Source organism: Oratosquilla oratoria, unplaced genomic scaffold (assembly GCF_046742065.1).
Source record: "Oratosquilla oratoria isolate Oo_2021 unplaced genomic scaffold, ASM4674206v1 SCAFFOLD45, whole genome shotgun sequence".
NCBI classification, from domain to species: Eukaryota; Metazoa; Arthropoda; class Malacostraca; order Stomatopoda; family Squillidae; genus Oratosquilla; species Oratosquilla oratoria.
The window spans coordinates 5,839,695-5,865,092 of NW_027467710.1; the positions used below are offsets into that span (position 1 = coordinate 5,839,695).

At 39.6% G+C, this 25,398-nt stretch overlaps 1 protein-coding gene across 2 annotated transcripts in view; it reads left to right on the forward strand.

Annotated features, from left to right (window-relative positions):
• The window catches only part of LOC143023315 (serine incorporator 1-like), a 92,530-nt gene that overhangs the window by 42,226 nt on the left and 24,906 nt on the right, over positions 1-25,398 (forward strand). For both annotated transcript variants that reach the window (XM_076181848.1, XM_076181849.1), the window contains exons 4-9: positions 1,288-1,409; positions 7,363-7,572; positions 14,287-14,371; positions 17,144-17,266; positions 17,508-17,636; positions 17,792-17,933. In XM_076181848.1, the coding sequence (XP_076037963.1) occupies positions 1,288-1,409; positions 7,363-7,572; positions 14,287-14,371; positions 17,144-17,266; positions 17,508-17,636; positions 17,792-17,933 (811 nt within the window). The remainder of the gene's footprint in view (positions 1-1,287; positions 1,410-7,362; positions 7,573-14,286; positions 14,372-17,143; positions 17,267-17,507; positions 17,637-17,791; positions 17,934-25,398) is intronic.

A 25,398-nucleotide genomic window follows, 5' to 3' on the forward strand; every position in this document is an offset into this window, starting at 1 on the left:
CAGGTCTTGATATTTCAAAATTTTCACATTTTTCAAGATTTTTTTTATTTTTTATCAGTTCATATAATTAAGTCAACAGAGCATATATTTATTCTGTAATGCAAGCTTGTAAAAAAAAAAAAAAAAAAAAAAAAAAAAAAATGGCCGTTATAAAGCAACATAAACATGTCAGAAGTTACTGGATTTGTGGTTGTAGTCCAGGTTGCACTCCTGCACCAGCCCCCAAGTATAGTCCCCATCATTTTCTCATTGTAGTGGCCCTGGTACCTCCACTCTATCTCCTCCATTTCTTGGTGGAATTGCTTGCCTCATTCTTTTGAGTAGGCACCCATATTGTCCTTGAAGTTTAAGGGACATCCTGCATCCCATGGTGCCAAAAGCCTTTACCAGATCCTGCACCAGCTGCTGGTTGTTTTTAACTCTGTGGTTGTCCAGGAAGCCCTTGACAGCTGCTATAAAATGGTTCCATGCTGTTCTCTTAATCCTACTGAGCTTACGGGAGAACTCTGTAGACTCAAGCACCCTCTTTATGTGAGGTCCAACAAAAAATCCCACCTTTGATTTTGGCCTCAGATTAGAGAAGAACTCAAGAGGGAACTTAAAAGAGGCTGATTCCTGGTGGAGAGCATTCACAAACGACTTCATTAACCCCAACTTAATGTGCAGTGGCAGCATGAGCACAATCCTGGGATCAAGCAGTGGCTCCCAAATGACATTCTGGGTTCCAACTACAAATTCTGTTTGCTGCTCCCATTTCTTCCTGTTGTAATGGTCAGAGGTGGCTCTGCTGTCCCAGAGGCAGAGGAAGCATTGGAATCTGATAAAGCCTCCCTGAAGACCAAGCAGTAAAGCCACCATGTGCTGTCTTGCAACATTGCTTCTGACACAGGGCAGTGGGCAAGATGCAGTGATGTCCCATCATATAGGATAAACCAAGAAAAGAGGGAGGGAGGAATGGTGAATGGGACTGGAGTATGTGGGGATGAAATGGCTAGGAGTGGATTTATGCCTTTGACTTTGGCTGCCTCCCTTGTAATGAGGAAAAAGTCATTGGTATATATATGTAAAAATTGTCTTATCAGTTTAAAACCTCAGGACATTGTAGCCAACCCTTGAAAATATCTTTCAGCGAGTGTTCAACTTTTTTCATAATTTTTTATGAAGTGGACTGTCCCTAAGATCACCAGTCAGCTTGTATTGCGATTTTGATATATTGTATAAGTTTTGTGTTTGTGTGCTATGGTAAAGAAACAACTGGCTAATATACTTGACTGTCCTACCCTACAGGTTGTTGGATATTTAGCAGTATACAGACTTTGCTTTGCCATGACACTCTTCTTCTTTACCATGGCACTCCTAATGATTGGTGTGAAGTCTAGCAAAGACCCTCGGGCAAACATTCAGAATGGGTAAGTGGGTCTGTTTATTGAAATGAATGAAGGCAAGTCCATTTGGAGTAGGTGATTTAAAGGGATGGCAGGTATTAGTTCAGTGTGCAGGTATATAGTAAAGAAGGTAGATGGGCATTACTGATTTAATGTTTTTTATATAATGATTTTTTGGCTACCAACCTTTTAAGGGGGGGGGAGGATAATTGGTACATGTGTGTATGTATACAGTCGTACCTCGGTACTCGACCATAATCCGTTCTGAGGTGGTGGTCGAGCACCGATTTGTTCGAACACCGAAACAAATTTTCCCATAAGAAATAATGTTTTCCTCTTTGCCTTCCCCTTATCACTGTCTTTCTTTGGACCCATTATTAAGGGCTAGAGCAACACGAAAAAGTTTAAATCTGGGAAGAAATACTCGAACAAACTGCGTACGTCTTACTCCGCTGGCGGTCTGAGTCGAACTGACGCTTACCTGCTGTTCGAGCTAGTCGAGTACCGAAAATCTGTTCGAGGTCCGATGCATTTTCTACACGAATTTTTTGGTCGAGCACCGATTTGGTCGAGTATAGAGGCGGTCGAGTACCAAGGTACGACTGTATATTGATTTTATTTATTGCCCAGGGCAATGGGTGAGATGCAAGGATGACCCGTCATCCAGGAGGAGCCAAGAAAAGAGGGAGGGAGGGGTGGTGAATAGGAGTGGAGTGGATGGGGATGAAATGGATGGGAGTGGAATTATACCTCTTGACTTTAGTTACCTCCCATGTAAAGGGGAAAAAGCCCTTGATATGTATGTATTTATTTATATTTATATATTTATTTACTTTTTAAGGACATGTATAAGTTTATTTGGTAATAATAGATTGGGACAATTTATCAAGTAGAGTAATGGAATATAAAGATTTCTTTGTTATAACCTCTCTAAAGTGTGTCTTTGTACCTCAGAATTATATGGTTAACCTCTTCACTCTGGGGCACATCGCACGTCTGGAAGCATTAGCTGCCCGACGTGCGATGTTGCGTCATAATAATCGCATTATAAAAATAAAGTCAGTGCTCAATCGTTCGTTCTCTTTCACCCGTGAATTTTGATAACCATAGAAAATATGATGAAGCCAGTTTAGAGAGAATGTAGGTTACGTAGGTACGACTACAATAAATATAATCAAGATGTCGACGTCGGCATCATCGCGTACCCACTTGCTCCTCATGACGCCTACGTAGGCGTCACCGTATGGAAGTGGTTAATGACTTACAGAATTTATTATGGGAGAAAGCCTCCATACTTTAAAAAGGTAAGGACTAAGTTAATTAACCCATATAGAGGTGTTACATGGAAGAATTTTATTTTTGCTGATGCTACATAGTTTTGGAAGCAACCTCATCTCCTTTTGGAGGTAAAAGAACATATGTAAACAGTTAAGTTAATTTAGATGGACCTACATAATTTCTAAATTAAGTGCAAATGGCTATACTCTATTTTAACTTCAGCATTAAAGTGCGGCTCAATGAGACTGCACTGCTTTTGGTATAGGCCCCTTTCAATTTTTTTTTTTTTTTTTTTTTTTTTTTTTTTTTTCTGTCTTTGGTTCACCCATTCTGATGTACCATTTCCTCAGTTTCATGTCGATTACTCTCCAATAGAATTCCTTGCTTTCGGTCTCCATTCTCTTTGCATTTTTTTTCCCTTTGTATCATCTCTAAGTGTCTTCTCTTTCCAATTCCTCAATACCCATTTCTCTTTTTATCCATGTCATGCCCTAAGCTCAGTTTTTGTGTGTTACATCAAACTCTAAAACAGAGTTTGAGTAATTCATACAATCCAGAGTCTCAGAGAATAATCGCCCCTTTATAGATACGTCCATCACGCCAGGATAAAGAAAGAAGATATACAAAATCACCGAAATATTTATTAACACAACTAATGAGAATATCTCTTACTTACAATTACCGACAATCAACAGAAGTCGAGTGCGGAGGAAGCAGCGTGGGTGACCTCACCCCCTGATTTATACCCCAACCGCACAACACAAGTGCTATTGCCCAATGCCAACTTATCTTAAAATACATTTCCTATCCCTATCCACCCAACTCCACACATCCATTACTTCCTTTATTTATGCATGGAGAGGGTTCACAATAATTCCCTAGCTTATACCTTAACCTACAAGACAATGAGGTAGAAAGGAGGGGAGGCACTACTTCGCCTTCTCGATTCACGCGCCCCTTGACCTCAGCTAGCGGGCGGCGTTGGCTTCGTATCACTCCGCCGCTTGCCTACGAGAGCTTTCGCGCGCGTTCCAGGTCAACGGCCTTAGCGGACAAGGAGTCATTGTTCATTCTCACACAAAGGGGTAGCATAACACAGTGTAATTATGCTCAAGGAATAAATATGTCACATCACGAGTATGAACCCAGTGTGACGTGACATACATCCCCCTTCACCAAAAAAAAATGTTCAAACCTGCGAAGCGAGGGTTGAACATTTTGTGTCTGGGCGTGATAGGGCATCAGCGATCATGTTACTCTTCCCTGAAATATGTTTAAGATTTAAATCGTGACCCTGGAGTGCTAGCGCCCACCGAGCCAACCTATCACTCTTAGTCTTCCCTTCTATAATGTACTTAAGAGGATTATGATCACTAAGGACTATTACCTTACCATCTAAAAACACCTGGAATTTCTTTAGCGCTAACACGAGGCTGAGGGCCTCCTTCTCAATTGTGGAATACCTAGTCTGATAATCCTTGAGGACTTGAGACATAAAAGAAATAGGTCGCATGGAACCATCCCTTTCCTGAGCCAACATGGCACCTACAGCCGCTTGGCTTGCATCGCATAAGATGAAAAAGGTCCTGCTATAGTCAGGAGCCACCAAGACGGGACGACTTGAGAGAAGCCTCTTGCACTCATCAATAGCTGCATTTGCGCCTTCATTCCACCTGAAAGGGTTACAAGAGAGCATGCGGGTCAAGGGAGCGGTCACATCAGCGAGGTTTGGACAATACCTTCTATAGTAGTTCACCATACCCAAGAATCTTCGGATCCCCTTCTTCGTCTTTGGGACCTGGAACTCTGCAATGTCCTTCACCTTAGCTTCCACTGGTGAGATGCAATTCTGGCCAACTTGGTGGCCCAAGTACTCGATGGTACTCCTGCCAAAGGAGCTCTTTTTCAAATTTACGGTGAGATGGGCTTGGGCCAACCTGCCAAGCAACTCCTTTAGCCTGTGAAGGTGATCCTCCCAATCGTCAGAGAAAACTACGATGTCATCTGAGTAAGCCTTGACACCGGGTAACCCCTCAACTATCCAATTGACCAGGCGCTGGAAGGATGCTCCGCTATTCCTCATTCCAAAGGGGGTAACTTTATATTGAAAGTGCCCTTGTGGAGTAACAAATGCGGAGACCTCCGATGCTCTACTTGTAAGGGGGATTTGGTGATATCCCTTCATTAGATCCAGTTTGGACAGGAACCTAGCTGCTGCAACCTCCTCAATGAGGTCATCAATTCGTGGAAGGGGGTAGGGGTCTGCCTTGGTCACAGCATTCAGACGGCGGTAGTCAACACACAACCTCCACTCACCTCCGGGTTTCGGAACCAACACAGCAGGCGAAGCCCAGGGGCTCGTGCTTGGTTCCACCAACCCTTGTTCCATGAGCTGCCTGACTTCCTCCTCCATGATTCGCTTCTTTTGGGGCGACAGTCTATACGGGGCTTGCCTCACGGGTTTCGCTCCATCTTCTAGGACGACGTCGTGGTGTATCGCCTGTGTAACGGTGGGGTATGGGGAAAACACATTGGCATTCTCGCGTAGCAGCGCTCTGACCTCTTCCCGCATTTCTCCCTCTAGTGAGGATAAGGACTTCTCCTCCGCCTCACTAGTGTTTGATCTGTCCAAATCATAGAACAGATTTAGGTTATCAATGTCTGAATCCAGGCTTCCATCATCTCGTCCCATCTCGATTCACGCGCCCCTTGACCTCAGCTAGCGGGCGGCGTTGGCTTCGTATCACTCCGCCGCTTGCCTACGAGAGCTTTCGCGCGCGTTCCAGGTCAACGGCCTTAGCGGACAAGGAGTCATTGTTCATTCTCACACAAAGGGGTAGCATAACACAGTGTAATTATGCTCAAGGAATAAATATGTCACATCACGAGTATGAACCCAGTGTGACGTGACAATCCATATTTTATAGAACTTTTCACTCCTTGCCAAGTTACCTACGTTTTCCAACATGTCTTCTACTACCATTTGTGATCTTAGTTTTATCTTTAGGGGTCGATTTCTATCCTTAGAATAGTGACCAATCCTATATGCATCGTCGACTTCTTCCGCAGGATCTTGGTCTCCATCCTTAATTTCTTTTAGGATTGCTATTGTTATCTCTCTTTCTTCTTTTTCTCTCATGTACCTCGCCAGACCATGTTTTTCTTTTAGTCCATATACCACAATACATATGGTCTCTGACCCAATTTGCTTTTTCATTAACCCCTTCCATACGGTGCCGCACACGTAGGCGTCATGGACTTAGATCTCAGTGGCAGCAGCCAATGCCAGCCGTACAACGTGTCGTAATAATACTCGCATCATAAAATATAGTCACCGCTTATATCGATCGTTCTCTCTTTCACCCGCGAATTTTGAATACCACAGAGAATGGGATTCAGGGCACATTTGAGAGAATGTAAAAACACAGGGGCGACTACAATAAATATAATCAAGACGCCGATATGGCAGCCTCGCGAATACACTCGCTCCCCATGACGCCTACGTGTGCGGCACCGTATGGAAGGGGTTAATTACTTGGATAATTGTGTCTTTTGCATTTTCCTGCATTTGTTGTTGGACAATTTCTTTGAAAACAATTTCTTTATTTTCAATGTTTTTCTTCCATTTCTTAATCTTTTGGATACTTTCCTCACCTAAGTTGTTCGATTTTTTCAGTCATTGTTTTTTGTTGTTTACCTCTTTTTTAAAGTTTTTGCTGTTGGTAGTATCATTAATTCTTATCTTTTCATTATCACTCTTCAGCTCTTATATAATTTTTCATTTCCTTAATCTTAGATCCAAGTTAGTTTTCCTCAGGTCTGAAATTTCAATGTTTGCTTGTACTAAGCAATCCATTAGTCCATTAAGTCCATAATTTCATTCTCCCACCAAATCATATTTTTGCTCATTTCCCTCTGAATCTCTAAGATTCGATTCTTTTGTACTTAATCCAGAAAAAGCATCGTTGTGATATTCGCTCGTGGTCGCTGGAGTATCGTAAAAAAAAATTTACATCGGGGTTCAGCATGGCGTCACTAGATAGCTCTGATTCAAAGTTGTCATTCGAGTCAGACTTTTCGTTATTTTCCTTCATTTTTTTTTTGCTAATTACATCTTAATACATTTAACTAGCACTGCAGAGATATCATTTTGGACACCCACGATTTCTCTTCTCCCATACAATACAAACCAGGTTTACTTTTTCTTTGTTTATATACTTTGGGGCCCAGTGGCGAAAGTGGGGAACCGGACAGCTGGCAAATGGAGGAGGGAAAGTGTGTGTGTGTGTTTGCGTGTGCACGTGCCTGCCTGTGAGGATGAGGGATGGTGGCCATGTAGGTGAATTGGTAGGGTCCTGCTGTGGTCGTGTTGTGTCTTGCTGCATTTCATCTCACCCAGGCATTGGGCAGGAGACAGGGATGACCCTTCATTCACAAATAACTAAGATAAAAGAGAAACAAATAGGTGACAGATAGGAGTGGGATGAAATGAGTCAAGGTAGGTATGCTTTTGCTGGCTACTTCCTTTTAAAGGGGGAAGAAGCCTTTGGTGGATAGATAGTGTTCATGTTATGAGGTACATAGGTACATATTGGACAAGAGAGATAAGGCAAACAATGCCCTTGTTTGGAAATTTAAGATTTTCATAGTTTTGAAGTTGTTATAAGACTTACCATATGCCCTTATCTTTTACTTCCAGCTTCTGGGGTTTGAAGTTCCTGATCCTCATTGGAGCTATCATTGGTGCCTTCTTCATTCCCCATGGAGAGTTTGGTATTGTATGGCGCTACTTTGGACTGTTTGGAGGGTTTCTCTTCATCCTTATCCAGTTAGTTCTCATCATCGATTTTGCTCATTCTTGGGCTGAAGCTTGGGTAGATAAATATGAAGAAACTGAAAGCAGAGGATGGTAAGTGCAAATGTAAACTTTATTGAACTTTAATTATGTATTTACCTGGTTTTACCTAGTTGTATTATATGGGAAGGGAGCTATGCTCGTCGTGAGTGTGTATTTACCTAATTGTAGTATACAGGAAATGAGCAATGCTTGTTGGGTCCTGTCTTATTCTCAAATTTTCTAATATACCTAGGCTCAAATTCATGTACGGTTCCAATTTAATCTATATCTTTTGATTTACAATTATCATATTTAGATTTGAATTTGTGTATTGTTTGAGCTTGGGCTATATCACCCTATAAGCTATTCCACATATTTATACATGCAATGGAAAACTGTATTTCTTCATGCTTTTAACATGTCTTAATTTATTTCCACACATGTGTGTTTGTTTTGTGATCTAAATTAGTTTGTATGAATATGTTGTGAGGTGCATGCATTAGGGTGTTGTAGATGTTTGAATAGAATGGTTGGTATTGGTCCCTATTTATTTTTCACTGTTAAGTCCTTGATGTGGACTGAAGGACATGCAACTATATATATGCAACTACAGGCCAATATCTATATGCAACTACAGGCCAATTAGTTTGACATCGGTTATAGGAAAAATGCTTGAATCAGTAATAGTAAATAGACTCAGAGAATACATCGAAAGACATAATTTAATTCATGATTCACAGCATGGTTTCTCCAAGGGTAAGTCATGTGTGACTAATCTTCTATCCATTTACACTAAAGTATATAAGGCGTCAGATAACAATGATAATTGCGATGTTATTTACCTTGACTTTAGCAAAGCATTCGACAAGGTGCCACACCAGAGACTACTAAATAGAATCAAAGCCCATGGCATAGGAGGAAAAGTGTTAGAATGGGTTAGTAACAGAAAACAGTGGGTCACCATAAATGGAGTAAAATCTAGGTAGGGCTCTGTTTTGGGTCCCTTGTTGTTCATTATGTACATAAACGACTTAGATGACGGGATAAATAGTGATGTTAGTAAGTTTGCGGACGACACTAAAATAGGACGCCTAATTAGGTCAGGAGACGACGCAGAGATTCTGTAAGATGATCTTAACAAATTGTTCACATGGTCAGTTAAATGGTAAATGAACTTCAATATCTCTTAAGTGTAGCATGTTAAACGTAGGGCTACAGAACCCCAAAAATAGATACAGCTTAGATAACATGCTTTTAGAGAAAACTGAGTGTGAGAGAGACTTGGGAGTTCTAGTGAGTCCGGACCTTAAAACCAGGAAACAGTGCATTAGTGCCAGGAATAAAGCTAACAGAGCATTAGGTTTCATTGCTAGGATGGTAACAAATAGAAGTGCAGAGGTAATTATTAAACTCTATCTAGCAATAGTTAGACCCATCCTTGACTATGTGGTACAGTTTTGGTCTCCGTCCTACAGAATGGACATCAATTCACTAGAATCAGTACAGAGAAGAATGACCAAAATGATACATGGACTCAGAAATTTGCCTTACAAAGAGAGGCTTAGGCACCTTAACTTACACTCTCTGGAAAGATGCAGAGTGTGGGGTGATCTAATAGAGGTGTTCAAGTGGATCAAAGGCTTTAACAAGGGTGATGCAAACAAGGTCATCATATTAAAACAACAGGGCAGGACTTGCAGTAATGGATTTAAACTGGACAAATTTAGATTTAAGAAGGAAATAGGCAAAAATTGGTTTACTAATAGGGTGGTCAACAAATGGAATAGACTTAGTAACCATGTAGTGAGCGCTGAAACTATCAGTTGTTTTAAGAAACGGTTAGACAACTTTATGGATGGGGATAACAGTTGGTGATGGATATGGAGCTGCCATGTGTAGGCCATATGGTCTCTTGCAGTCTCCTTCATTCTTATGTATGTTCTTATGTACTGGGTGTCCATAGTATTGCAGCATACTCCAATTTTGGTCTTATCAATGTAACTAATATTTTCTTTACCATTTACTCATCCAAATAATCAAAAGCCACTTTCATCAACCTTAGTAAGTAGAAGGTTACACTGACGATTTTATTGATATGTTTGTCAGGTGACATGTCTTTGCTGATAATTACTCCTAGGTCCCTTTCCGAGCTCACTTTTTTGACTTCTTCACCAATTTTATAATTCCTCGATATTCAATTTTTATTTTTCCAAATTCTATTATACTATATTTCTTGATGTTAAAGATCACTTCCCACTTTTGACTCCATTTCCAGATTCTGTCTAGGTCTTTCAGTAATGATTCACAATCTTCCTCTGTACTTTCTTTAGTATTTTTGCATCATCCACGAAGAAATTCATATAACATTCCACACCTTCATTCGTGTCATTTATATATATGGCAAACATAATCGGAGCCAATACCGGACCTTGTGGGACACCACTTATCATTTCTTCCCAGGTCACATATTTGTCTAATTATTACCCTCATTTTTCTCCGTGTATTTTACCTAGTTGTATTTTACGGGAAGGGGAGCTATGCTCGTGGGGTCCCGTCTTCATATCTCATTTTATCTAAACTATTTTTAAATTCATGTATTGTTTTTGCACACACCACTTTCTCATCTAACTTGTTCCAACTGTCTATTACTCTGTGAGGAAAGCTGTTCTTTTTCAAATCTCTTCTATAGCTGTCTTTTTTTATTTTCTTTCCGTGTCCTCTTGTGTTTCTGTCATCCCATTTTATCAGATTTTCTCTATCAGTAATTTCCATGCCTTTCATGATTCTGTAAATAGCTATCAAATCTCCTCTCTTCTTTGCTCTAGTGTCTGTAGTTCAAGTTTTTCTAGTCTCTCTTCATATGATAGTTTTGAGAGTGTTGGTGCCAATTTTGTAATTGCTCTTTGTATTCTTTCAAGTTTTTTTATACATTTTTTTTGTACTTGGTGACCATATCGTTGCTGCATATTCCAATCTTGGTCTTATCAGGGTGATTAGGACTTTCTTCACCATTTCTTCATCCAGGTATGTAAATGCAACTTTGATTGTTCTTATTAAGTTATAAGTTTCTCCAAAAATCTTATTTATATGTTTCTCAGGTGACATATTATTCATAACAATGACTCCCAGGTCTTTCTCATTTTCTACTTTTTTTATTCCTTCTCCCAAATTATATGATCCTGTTATTCTGTTTTTGCCTTTTCCAAATTCCATTATACTACACTTTTTTGTATTGAACTCCATCTCCCACTTCCTACTCCATTCCTGTACTTTATATAGAGATCTCTGTAGTGATTCACAATCTTCTTCTGTTTTCACTCTTTTTAGTAGTTTTGCATCATCTGCAAAGAAGCTCATATAGCTTTCAATTCCTTCATCCATATCATTAATATATATAGCAAACATTATTGGGGCCAGTACTGTTCCCTGCGGAACACCGCTTATTACTTTATCCCATTTTGAGTGCTGGTTTCTTATCACTACTCTCATTTTTCTTTCTTGCAAAAAGTCTTCCATCCAATTTAGTAGTGTGTCCTGTATTCCTCCTTTAGTTTCTAATTTCTTAAGCAACTTCTTATGTGGTACTCTCTCAAACGCTTTCTTTAGGTCTAGAAATGCACAGTCCGCCCATCCATCTCTTTCTTGTATTATATCTATTAGCCTTGAATAGAAACATATTAAATTGGTGACGCATGATCGTCCTTGTCTGAATCCAAATTGCCTTGGATTTAACACTTTGTTTTTTTTTTTCTAAATATTTTACCCATCTACTTTTGATAATTCTTTCACTAATTTTTGCTATTGTACTTGTTAGAGAGACTGGTCTATAGTTTGTAGGTTCTTTATTTCCTCCTTTATATATAGGTACTATATTTGTTTTTTTCCAATCTTCTGGAACTTTTCCTTCTTTCAAGGAACTGTTTAGTATGCTATGTATTTTGTCTGCCAGTTCATTCCTGCATTCTTTCAGAATCCAGTTTGCTATTTCATCTGGTCCATGCGATTTTCTGACATCAAGATTACTCAAGTGTGTCAATATTTCATTCTTTGTTACTTCTATTTCTTCCATAGGGGGGCTTTCTCTTTCCATTCAATCTCTTCAGGTTGTATGTTCTCCCTTGTAAACACTGATTTAAAATGTTTGTTCATAATTTCCGCCATTTCCATTTCCTCAGTGTATTCAACTCCCCCTTGTCTTAATTTTTCCAAGTCTTGTTTGTTTTTCAGTTTATTGTTTACAAATCTGTAGAATAGTTTTGGTTGATCTTTACACTTTTCTATGACATCTTTTTCATATTTTCTCTTTTCCTCTCTGCACATTTGTACATATTCATTTCTATAACCGGTATATATTTTCCATTTTTCAGGTCTTCTGTCTTTTTTCCATCTGGTCCAGGCTTTGTCTCTTTTGTCATTTAACTCCCTACAACTTTTGTTGTACCAGCATTTTACATATTCTTTTTCTTGTTTTTGTCTTGGGACATACTTTTCCACTCCTTTTTTGTAAATTTTTGTCAAAATATTCCATTTCTCTTCCACTGTTGTTTCTTCTTTGTATATTTCTTCCCAGTTTTCTTGTTGAAAGAATTCTCTTATTTTATCAAAGTTTGTTTTTTCATACATCATTCTTCCTTTTCTATATTGTTCATTTCTTTTCATATATTTTTCTTCATTAAGTTCCAGTTCAATCAATATGTGGTCACTTTTACTTATTGGTGTTTTATATTCAATCTTGTCCACTATTCTAGGTTCAGATGTAATTATTAAGTCTAGTGTCGATGGTTCTTCATTTCTATACCTAGTGTTCTCCTGTATCCATTGTGTCATTGTATGGTCAGTAATCATCTCAAGTAGAGCGTTTCCCCATGAGCCGTCTCCACCCTTTACTGTCATTTCTTCCCAGCAGATTTCTTTGCAATTAAAGTCGCCCATCATAACTATTCTTCCTCCATCTTCCATTATTTTATTTAATGTTATCTTTGTGTCCTCTAACATACTTTTATGTTCACTCTCCTCCCATGAGGCTGTTTTCGGAGGCACATAATTTATCACAAATTTTCTGCTCTTCTTATGTCTTCCACTTCTATCATAATCATCTCTACTGTATTCTTTCCATATATGACACCCTTCACGTTTATATCCTTCTTAGTCAGGAACATAACTCCACCCCCTTGCTTTTTCTCTCTGTTTTTAATCCAATAATTATATGCATCATGTCCTACACTGTTGGGTGGTAGTGGGCCTTTTAATTTTGTTTCTACAATTCCCATTATGTCCGGTTCTTTTTCTTTCAAATAATCATTCAGCTCATTCAATCCTGTTATTAATCCATCTATATTTGTGTAAGACACTCTTAGTTTTCTGTCACTTCCATTGTGTTCTCTGTTTCCCTTTTGTTTTTCTCTTGTATGTCGAACTGCCTTAGTTTCATATTCACTACTCTCCAATAGAATCTCTCTTTCTCTGACTCCGTTCTGCTCTCGTTTTTTTTCTTAGCTTCAAGTCTTTTCTGCTTTTCTTCCTCTCTTTCCTCTTTATTCATTTCCCTTTTTATCCATACCTTTTTATATTGTTCACTTGTTGCTAGTTTCCCTGTTTTGGATAAGATATTCTCTGCCGTTGTTTGTGACCTGAATTTAATCTTAATTGGTCTGGTCTTATATGTACTATACTTTCCGAGCCTGAATTTTTCCTCAATTTCCTTCATAATTTCTGGTTCATCTTCCTGAACTAATTTTAGTAAACTGCTTACTTTTTCATTTTCCTCATTGGTTCTTGAGGTTCTATCTGGGTTATGTTTCTCTTCCATTCCTAATATAATTATACATTTCTTTTTGTCAGCTAAGTCTCTTACTATATTCTCCTTCTGTCTCATCACTTTAATAACCGAGTCTTCAGTTTGTTCTCTCATTTGCTGTTTAATTATGTCAGTAAATGCAACTTTACTGTTTTCTTTAATCGACTTCCATCCCTCTCTGTTTTCTTTACTATTCCTCTTCAATTCCTCATTCTCCATCTTTACTTCTTTTAACTGTCTTTTCAGGTTTTCTATTTCATCAGTTAAGTTTTTGTTCCCCTTCTCTAGTTCTTCCAATTTTTCAACCCTTTGTACAATGTTGTTAACATGACCGAACCTACGCTCCAAGTCCTCGATCATCTTATCGACCTTCTCTTCTAGTCTTGTCAGTCGGGGGGGGGTTTGTGTCCCCCCCACCCTCTTTAAATCCCTGGAAAATATTCTCATCACTTTCTACTGTATTGCTCTTATCTATACTTCTAATCTTTACATTTTTATTAGACATTTCATCGTCGCTCAGCTGGTCGGGGGGCCGTTTGTTTACCTTTCGCCTGTCTGCCTGGGCCAAGTCTACTCCTTCCTCATTTCCTTCCATTTCCCCCAGCAATCCCTCCCCTTCTCCTCTTTCCCTACTTTCCCACTACCCCACGAGCAATTTTCCCCCCACCCTGCAAATACAATAGGCACTTCTCTTTGCTTTGGGATCCACGAAACTTCAATTTTCTTCGGAACGTCCTCTATGCCGTCCGTTCGTTGAAGTGTGTGTGTGTGTGTGTTAGTGTGTTTGGTATGAGAAGTAGAAAATTAATAGTATTTTCAGTGTTATAGATGTAATAAACAAATTTTATTTGCCATGTTGCCAAGTTGAAAATTCTTTTTAAGACTATGGTTAAAACCTACCAAATCAAATGTAATTTTTCTTTGTTGTGACTCCAAGCTGTTTCAGGGATTAAGGCCATTTTCATTAATATTTCTCTTCTTTTTACCAGGTACTGTGCTCTGCTGTCAGCTACTTTCCTCAATTATGCACTTTCAATCACTGCTGTGGTTCTCTTCTTTGTCTATTATACAGTGGTAAGGTTATGAAATGAGTATTTTGTGATTACTGACAACTATATGTTTTTTCCATAATTTTAACCATGTTTTTGTGTGTGTGAGACTAGAAAGTTATAAAGTTATGATTGAATGTGGGCAAAAGTGAAGTGAGATATAAGGAATGAAGATACTGGCTGGCTGAATGTGATTATTAAAATTACGGTAAGTATTTGGAGTTGTTTGTGACAATGGAGTGGATGTAGAGATGAATTTTATAGTAAACTAGCTTAAAAGCCACACTACATGTGGTATTTTAAGCTACCTCCTGTGGAGGACTAATTGGGCCTGTGGTTCAAAACTAAAGAGTAATAATGATATAGCATTTATTGGTACCCTACCATGTCAAATTTATATCACAGAGTACCACATATGGAGAATTTTGTATCACTGATATTTGGAGATCACTGTAAAACAAAACCTCTACTCTAAATAGGATCTTGTTTTAAATGAGCTGAAAAGAAAATATTTTTTTAAAATCACAAAGTTTTGGTATTTAGTAGTACTGTTGTGCAGCTTGGGCCAATGGCACTGTTGATTATGACCAAGCATGAAGTGTAAAATTGAGAGAAAGACCACAGAAGGTGGATGGATGGGGGTAAAGAGACCCTTGGATGTATGAAGAATGCTTGTAAAACAGGGTAAAGTGTATACATACATATACCTCCTTTTCAAGGGAGGTAGCCAAAGTCAAAAGGCATAATTCCACTCCCACCCATTCCGCCCCATTCTACCCCTCCCTCACCACCCTCTCATCTTGGCACCTCCTGGATGGCAGGTCATCTCTGCATGTCACCCAGAAGCAATGCAGCAAGACACAGCACATCCACAGCAAAGCTGCTTCATTTAATCGGCAACCTGCCCTCTCTGTCCCCTCATGCAGAAACATTTAAAACAGGGAGAAATACATTCAGGCAGGCTGTGTCAAATGATCATTCACACATAACTACTCCCTAACCTCCCCCATCCCCCACCCACTCCCATGCATCACAGTATCATCCATACACAGCCATTCTCCAGTCACCCCTATCTTCTGTTTTCTCCCTTCCTCTCTCAACAGACAACCCCCTCTTGCTCACCGCCCTTTTTACCCCATCCATCCATCTCATCCTTGGTCGTCCCCTCATGTTCACTCTATCCACCTCTGCCTTCCACACTTCTTCTACTAATCTTTCTTCACTCATTATTTTCATGTGTCCAAACGATCCCAACATGCTTTCATCAACCCTATCACACATCTCTTTTTCCACCCTCACTCTCCTTAACTCCTCATTTCTCACACTATCCAACCATGTTACCCCAACCATACATCTCAGACATCTCATGTCAAACACATTTAAATTCTTCCTCTCTTCGTCTCTTATGTTCCATATCTCTGCCCCATACAGTGCTGTTGGCACAATCATCACAGAAAACATGATCAAACCAGTTCACAGAATCCGGGGTTAACTCGTATACAACTACAAAAAATGTATATAATCAAGACACCAACGCTGGCATCCTATACCCACTCGTGCCTCATGATGCCTATGTAGGCGTCATTGCACTGATGTGGTTAAGAAATGTTTGAGAAATATGACCAATATTGCATTAATGGATAGGATTAGAAATGTGGATGTGAAGCAAGTAACGGGTGGGAAAGGAACTGTTAGATAGGGCAGATAGGAAGAAGCTGGGGTGGTTTAGGCATATGGAAAGAATGAATGTGGGTAGACTTGCAAAAATAGTTTGGTAAAGAGAGGTTGGTGTAGTGAACGTGAGAGAAAGATCAAGAATGAGGTGAATGGGTGGAGTAAAGGGAGCCATGAATTCACATGAAATCTATGGAACAGGGAAGAGAGGGAAATTGTGAATGGGTGAAAGGATGATGCAATATGAAGGGGTGTTTTTCTTGTCTACTCTGTAAATCATTTTGAATATACAGACGCTCCTCAACTTACGTTTTAGTTACGTTCCGAACGGCCGAACGTAAGTTGAAAATGAACGTAAGTTGTTACTGTACTATACATCCGTAAATTCTATTACCGTATCTTATAAAACACCCCTAAATCATTAATTATACACATAACATTGTAAAATGATAACATTAATTTCAAATATATTAAATTCAAGCAACATAAATTGAGATGGTGGAGGAGGATGAGGCAAGGCATGTTCAGTTTGTCGTTTGTGCAATGTAAACAATGGACGCAGCGTCATGCGCAAGTATCGTTTGAACTAAGGAGAGCGCGCCAAACTAAAAAATTCACTCAAAATTTTTTTTTTTACAATTTTTTTTTTACAGTCAGTTCAAACGTAAAATCGAAAAAACGTAAAACGAATGAACATAAGTAGAGGAGCGTCTGTATAAGGATAGCACCCACATGATTAAGCAGTAAGGGTAAATCAGCTGTACCTGTCTTGTCCTGTTGTGGAATCATTGTGCCTGCATTGCCTATGTTTGAGCAATGTAATGAAGGACAGTGATAACCATTCATCCATGTGGTGCTGAGATAGGAAGGGTACCAAATGGGTTTTAGTGTGTGTGAAGTGGGTGAATGGACTCTGCTATTCCTTAGACAAGGATGAAAGGGCTTTTGGTGTGTATGTATGTGCACATCCACATGTGTGCAAGACATCTTATAGTGGAAAAGATACTTAACTCTGGAATATATCCTCAAAATCATAATAGTTGCAGCACTTGAAATGATTAATGTTTCCACGCATAGTTTCCAGTGTAGTGAATTAATTTCTCCATCCAATTTGAATTTGCAGACTGATGGTTGCACTTTGCACAAGTTCTTCATTTCATTCAATTTGATTTTGTGTGCATTGGTCAGCATCCTAAGCATCCTACCAAAAGTACAGGAGTCACAACCTAGATCAGGACTCTTGCAGGTAAATGGTGTTTATTGTTTATAACTGGAAATGGAATAATAGCATATTTTATTGAATACATATGATATTTGTATATCATTACTGATAACTAGTGTTTCTGTCCTTGGGGACAGTGTCGTGCCAAAAAAGATGGAATCACAGAGGTGGTGAAGGAGAGATTTAATGAGTCTTGACCCCATATTTGGGAGAGGTAATAACATTCAGAACAAGTGGTATTTATAAGTTTTATTTTGTGATGCAGGCATCGGTGATCACTTTGTATACCCTGTACTTGACATGGTCAGCAATGACAAACCAACCTGATCAAGCCTGCAAACCTAACTGGAGTACAGTCATCAGTGGAGTGAATGAATCCCCTAATAACGACCAAGTGAGTGCATTTTGCTGTACATGAACTATGTTCACTCCAGCAAGACAGCTGTATTTTTGAGTCAGTTTATATTAACTAATATTTTGTCCTAAGTGGTTTATTGACTGCTGTCTTAAAGCTGTGAAAGCTTTACATCTGTTTTTGTCTATCTGCAGAAACCACAGTTTGATGGAGAATCTATTGTGTCCCTGGTCATTTGGTTCTTGTGTGTATTGTACTCGAGCATGAGGACAGCCTCTAACACACAGACCTCCAAGCTCACCATGAGTGACCGAGTTCTCCTCAGGGATGATCAAGGCAAGTATCAAATACATGATTAAAATGCCCTTGTACTTTAATGATATGTTAGAATAGATAGGGAATATGGGAGACTGTGACACTGTGAAGTTAGGGGGTGTGGGGAGATTGAGAGATAATTGAAAGCTTTTATCATGGGCACAAAAAAGTTCAAAAGATAGATGTCTTCTTGTCTGCTCTATGTATTTCTCAAGTGGATAGGGATTTCATGTAATGAAGCAGTGGAGGTAAACCAGCTTTGGCTGTTTGGCCCTGCTGTGGAGGTGCTGTATCTTATTACATTGCCCCTGACCTGAGCAGTATGGTATAGGAGGAGGATGACACTTCACCAACAAAAAGCTCAGGTTGGGGTGGGGATGGGTGGCTGGGGTTGGGCAGTGAATGGATTTTTGTATGTGTTGGGTGGATGACCCAGGGCAGTGGACAGGGTGCAGGGATGACCCGTCATCTAGGAGGTGCTAAGATGGGAGGGAGGGTGGAGGGGTGTGGAGTGTTTTCGGGGATGAAATGGGTGGGAATGTTTTTTGTGCCTTGTCCTTTTTGGCTACCCCCCTGGTAAGGGGGAAAAAAGCCTTGGTATATGGTATGGTATGGGTGGATGTACACTTTTAACTCAACCTTCCCCTTGTAAGAAGGAAAATGCATTTTAGTATATGAATACAAAATTGTGTAAGAATAGTGAATAAGAAGAGTAAGATGTTTAAGGGGATCGTCCATTAGAAAATCGAACTTTTTTTGTTTGGGGTGAAAGTGGCTGAGATTTTTTCCTAGTAACTGTCTTGTCTCAGAGAAGATACCACCGAGTTTTCAAGTCATTTATGCTTATACTTTTTTATTGTGATTTTTTTTGTTTTTTTCCGAGGGGTAATTTTTTAACATTTTGAAATTGATTCAGAGGATAGACCTTTGACTGGATATTGATTATTTTTTGTCTTTATAATGGGCTAAGATAGATGAAGAAACGAAGGCAAAATTATGATGTTCTGATCCCTCTGTTATGAGAAAAAAATCCAAAGTAAGTTGATGAAAAGAGCAAAAATAAACAAAAAGTATATATGAAAAAATCCTACTAGTCCTTGACAGAAGGACATAAATCTGCCTCCAAATGTTCTCCCAATTATGCTGAATCCGAAAAGGATTTGCAGTTGAAAATCAGTGAAGGCATTTTGGATATGAATCAAGTTAAATGTGCAAAAATCAAGTTTTTCAGGAATGAGCGTCATAGTTTTTTGTTCATGGCTACTGGTCCCCATTCATTATTTAGGATGTTATGGTGTTGAAAGGGTATCATAGGCACCACCCTACTCTTTATTGCCAGCTTTTGATTAATTACAGGTTTATATGATGAATCCAGTTAGTATCCACCAGGGTTATATTGCTCAGGTTCCAAGCTTGTACTTTTCCTTTTCTTGGTACGATGCATCTTTGGCGACAGACTATCTTTATCTGCCATCCTAAGCTGTTTTATGGCAGCACTGGTTGTTGTCCCTCTTGCTGATGGCATATATTCAAGTTCATAACCAAAGATGTGGTTCAGAACTGCAACTTGAGCACAGAATTGAACTCTAGAAAATAGTACGTCTCACTTACTTGAAAGACAAGTTATGAATAAGTCACGTTCACATACTGTACGACAGTACGCTAAGCAGTCAGGTCCCTGTTGCCATATTGTATGCTATTATTTATCATACAAAAGCATAAATATTGTGCAAAATACGCAGCTTCTTTTACAAAATATATGTAACAACAGAAAACATGATATGCAGTACACAGCGCACACGACCCAGCCACAAGAGATATTATATTTTTTTTAGATAGTAAAAATCAAGATACAACATCCATACTCAGCCATGAGATAGCTAATGAGCAACACTTTTAGAGGAAATATTTTCAGAATTCATTATTATTATTATTTTTTTTTTTTCGTGATTTTCTGATAAATGATCCCCTTAAGGTTAGTGTTGGTTTGAATTGGGTAATGGCAATTGCTTATGAGGCTATTGTTAAGTGGTCAGTTATTTGCCAGAAAAGTGAATGTGGACAATCAGTCAATCCATTGCCCCCAAGTCTTTTTTGTAAGAGACCCACAGCACCTATAACAAGCAAAAGTCACTGAATTGGCCAGTAAGTTACTCAAGGGAAAGGTAATGTATTATTGTATACATACATATACCAAAGGCTCCCTCCCCCTTACACGGGGGTAACCTAAAAGGAAATGGCATAGAAGCCACTCCCACCCATTCCATTCCCTACATATTCCACTCCCTTCCACCCTCCTCCCTCCCTCTTATCTCGGCACCTCCTGGATGATGGGTCATCCCTGCATCCTGTCCACTGCCCTGGGTCAGAAGCAGTGTCGCAAGACACAGCACATCCACAGCAAGGCCGCTTCATAAATTTGGCGACACCAGCTCTCTGTCCCCTCATGCAGAAAAGGAATATATGGGGAGAAATCCCTTCGGGCTGTGTCAAATTTTTTCTCCCACATACTTCCTCACCCCCCATCTCCCACCCACTCCCCCCTCATGCATCACAACATCATCCATATACAACCATTCTCCATTCACCCCTATTTTCTGTCCTCTCCTGTCCTTCCTCAACAGACATTCCTCTCTTCAGTAATGCCCCTTTCACCACCATCCATCCATCTCATCATAAGATGCCCCCTCATATTCACTCCTTCCACCTCTGCCTTCCACACTTCTTTTACTAATCTTTCTTCACTCATTCTTTCCATATGTCCAATCCATCCTAATACTCTTTCATCAACCCTATCTCCCAACTCCCTTTAAACCCCTGTTCTCCTCCTCACCCCCTCATTTCTCACTCTATCTAGCCTAGTAACCCCTATCATACTTCTCGGACATTTCATCTCAAACACATTCAAACTCCTTCTCTCTTCCTCTCTTATGTTCCATGTTTCTGCTACATACAGTGCTGTTGGCACAATTACTCCTTTATATAACCTCCTCTTAGCATCCATTCCTAGATGTCTATTTCTCATTACACTTTTTAATGCACCAAGGTATTTACTTGCTTCTCTCAATCTACATTCTACCTCCCCCCTACTCCCTTTCCTGCCACATTTGCACCCAAGTATCTAAAACTATCCACTTCCTCCAGTCTCTCACCCTTAACCTCTTCACTCCGGAGCACATCGCACGTCTGGCAGCATTAGCTGCCTGACATGCGATGTTGCGTCATAATAATCGCATTATAAAAAATAAAGTCAGTGCTCAATCGTTCGTTCTCTTTCACCCGTGTATTTTGATAACCATAGAAAATTGATAAAGCTAGTTTAGAGAGAATGGAGATTACATAGGTACAACTACAATAAATATAATCAAGATGCCGACGTCGGCATCATCGAGTACCCACTTGCTCCTCATGCCGCCTACGTAGGCGTCACCGTATGGAAGTGGTTAATGCTCACTTCCATCCTGCTGTCACTCTCTCCCCTTGTACATCTCGTCACTTTACTTTTGCCCACATTTATCTTTAACTTCCTTCTTTCACACACCTTCTCAAACTCTGTCACTAACTTCCTCAATGCCTCCTCTGATCCTGTTACAAGCGCAGTGTCGTCACCAAACAACAACTTGCTTATTTCCCACGTTTCTCTATTTTCTTTAACCATCTCCAACCCCTGATCCACTATCCTTGCATTCACCTCTCGCACCTCAAACCATTCACTCTCTCCATTTCTAATCCTAACACAAGCTCTACTACTCTCATAAAAACTCTTTACTGCTCTTAACAGCTTTCCTCCTATCCCATATATCTGCAGTACCTCCCACAGTGCCTTCCTGTCTACCCTGTCGTAAGCCTTTTCCAGATCCATAAAAGCCCAAAAAACATCCTTACCTTGTGTATGTAAAGATAAAATTCCACCAGAAAATATTTTGGTGGAAGGTAAGTTGAGAGTGGAGGATACATGGAGAAAGAGGAAAAGGACAAAAGGTAGGGAGGTGCTTAGAGTGAACTGCTTAAATGAGAAAGAAAAGGAGGAGTACAAGAAGCTGAGAGAGGAGTGGGAGGGAGTGAAGGATAGGGTAGAACTAGGAGTGGATGAGGAATTAGGATGGTTCAAGGAGGGCATCACAAGGTGTGCAAAGATGGTTTGTGGAACAAGGAGAACAGGAGGAAGTAGAAGGAAGGGTAGTGAGTGGTGGGATTAGGAAGAGAAGAAGCGAGCTTTCACAGATTGGTTACAAAATAGGATGTGATAATCGTATGAGAGGTACAAAGAAAAGAGAAGAGAAGTAAAGCATAAGATAAAGGAAGCAAAGAGGAGAGCAGATGTGAAATGGGGTAAGAGTGTGACAGAAAATTTGGAAAGTAATAAAAAGATGTTTTGGTAAGAAGAGAGGAAGAGGAGGTGAATCAAGTAGAGAAGAAAAGGTAAAAGGTGCAGATGGAGAGATGATAATGGAAGAGAAGGCAGTAAGAAGAAGATGGGCAGAATATTTTAGGGAGTTGCTAAATGTGAAGGAGGATAGGGAGGGAAAGGTAGTTGCAGTGGGAAGTGCTAAGAAAATGACTGTGATGAGTGAGGAAAATGGAGGAGAAATAAGGAAGGATGAAGTGAAGGTAGTTGTTATGATGATGAGAGCAGGTAAGGCACCTGGTCTGGATGGATGTCATGCAGAATGTCTGAAAAAAGGAGGTACAGTGACGGTGGACTGTCTGGTGAGGTTATTTAATGTTTGTTTAAGAGAAGGTAGAGTGCTGGAGGACTAGAGGAGTGCCTGTATAGTTCCACTCTACAAGGGAAAAGGGGACAAGTGTGAGTGTAGTAGTTTCAGAGGGATTAGCTTGTTAAGTGTAGTTGGGAAGGCTTATGGGATGATCTTGATTGAGAGGATTAGGAGAGGAACAGAGGGAGTAATTGGTGAGAAATAGTGTGGGTTTAGGACAGGTGGAGGTTGCATGGACCAGATTTTTGTGGTAAGACAGATATGTGAGAAAGCTATAGGAAAAGGTAGAGATGTTTTTTGGGCTGTTATAGATCTGGAAAAGGCTTATGATAGGGTAGACAGGAAGACACTGTGGAAGGTTTTGCAGATATACAGGATAGGAGGAAAGCTGGGAGCTGTCAAGAGTTTTTACGAGAGTAGTAATGCATGTGTCAGGATTGGAAATGGAGAAAGTGTTTGAGGTAAAGGTGGGACTTCGTCAGGGATGTGTTATGTCACCCTGGCTGCTTAATTTATACATGGATGGGGTGGTGAGAGAGGTAAATCCAAGGGTAAGGGGTCAGGGATTGAAAATGGTTAAAGAAAATGGAGAAAAGTGGGAGATAAGCCAGCTGTTGTTTGTGGATGACACGGCGGGATCAGAGGAGGGATTGAGGAAGTTAGTGACAGAGTTTGGGAAAGTGTGTGAAAGAAGGAACTTGAAGATAAATGTGGCCAAAAGTAAGGTGATGATATGTACAGGGGGTGAAAGTGGCAGCAGACTGGAAGTGAGTATTAAGGGAGAGAGACTGGAGGAAGTGAATAGTTTTAGATACTTGGGTGTGAACGTGGCAGGAAATGGAGGTAGAATGTAGATTGAGAGAAGCGAGTAAATGCCTCGGTGGATTAAAAAGTGTAATGAGAAATAGACATCTAGGAATGGATGCTAAGAAGAGATTACATGAAGGAGTGATTGTGCCAACAGCACTGTATGGGGCAGAAATGCAGAACATAAGAGAGGAAGAGAGAAGGAGTTTGAATGTATTTACCTAATTGTATTTTATGGGACGAGAGCTATGCTCGTAGTGACCCGTTTTTGTATATCTCCGCATTCAGTTTATTCATAAAATCTTGTATAGTTTTGGCACTCATTGTTTCTCCATTTAGTTTGTTCCAGATATTAATCACTCTATGTGGGAAGCTATTCTTTTTCATATCTCTTCTGTAACTGTCCTTCATTTAGCTTCTTTTCATGTCCTCTTGTTTCTCTTCTGTCCCATTTTAATAAGTCATCTCTATTAAGAATTTCCATCCCTTTCATAATTCTGTAAATGGTCAATAAATCACCACTTTCTCTTCTCTATTCCAGTGTTGATAGATGTAATTTCTCCAATCTTTGTTCGTATGTAAAATTTGATAGTGTAGGTTCCATTTTTGTCGCTGCTCTTTGAATTCTTTCTAATTTTATGTTGTTGTTTTTTTGTGCTAGGTGCCCATAGTGTTGCAGCATACTCTAGTTTAGTTTTATTACATACATATCCAAAGGCTTTTTCCCCTTTACAAGGGAGGTAGCCAAAAAGAAAAAGGCATAAAAACCATTCCCACCCATTCCATCCCTAATACACTCCACTCCTCTCCACCCTCTACCCTCCCTCTTATCTTGACACCTCCTGGATGACTGGTCATCCCTGCATCGTGTCCACTGCCCTAGATCAGAGGCAGTGTCACAAGACACAGCACATCCACAGCAAGGCCACTTCATTAAATCGGCGACCCCCCCCCCTCTCTGTCCCCTCATGCAGAAAAGGAGAAGATGGGGAGAAATCCCTTCAGGCTGCATCAAATTTTTCTCACACATACTACCTCAACCCCCATCCTCCCACCCATTCCACCTCATGCATCACAAAATCATCAATATACAACCATTCTCTTATTAGTGTAACCACTATTTTCTTTACCATTTCTTCATTCATGTAGTCGAAGGCCACTTTCATTGATCTTAATAACTTAAAGATCTCTCCAAATAATTTATTGAACATGTTTATCAGGTGTCAATTCACTTGAGATAATCACTCCCAGGTACCTTTCTGAATTGACTTTTTTGACTTCCTTGTTTCCAATTTTATATTGACCCAATGTTCTATTTTTGCTTTTTCCAAATTCCATTGTACTACATTTCTTAATATTAAAGTTCATTTCTAATCTCTGACTCCATTCCCATATTTTGTCCAGGTCTTCTTGTAGCGATCTGCAATCTTCTTCTGTGCTTACTCTCTTGAATAATTTGGCATTGTCAGCAAAGAAGTTCATGTAACAATTCACTCCCTCATCCATATCATTTATATATATGGCAAACATTAAAGGAGCCAATACAGAGCCTTGCGGAATGCCACTCTTCACATCTTCCCAGTTCAAATTTTTGTCTCTTAGTACCTCTCTCATTTTTCTCCCACTTAATAAATCCTTCATCCATTCCAATAATTTACCTTGAATTCCTCCTATTTTTTCAATTTTACTTATTAATTTTTTGTGTGGTACCTTGTCAAAAGCTTTCTGCAAATCCAGGAAGGTGCAGTCTGCCCATCCATCTCTTTCTTGTATTATCTCAATTAGTCTCGAGTAAAAGCAGATTAGATTTGCATTCCTCCTATTATTTAAATTTTTCTTATTAACTTTTTATGTGGTACTTTTTCAAAATCCTTCTGCAAGTCCAAGAAGGCACAATCTGCCCAGCCATCTCTTTTTTGTATTGTCTCAATTAATCTTGAGTAAAAGCATTTTTTCTTTTT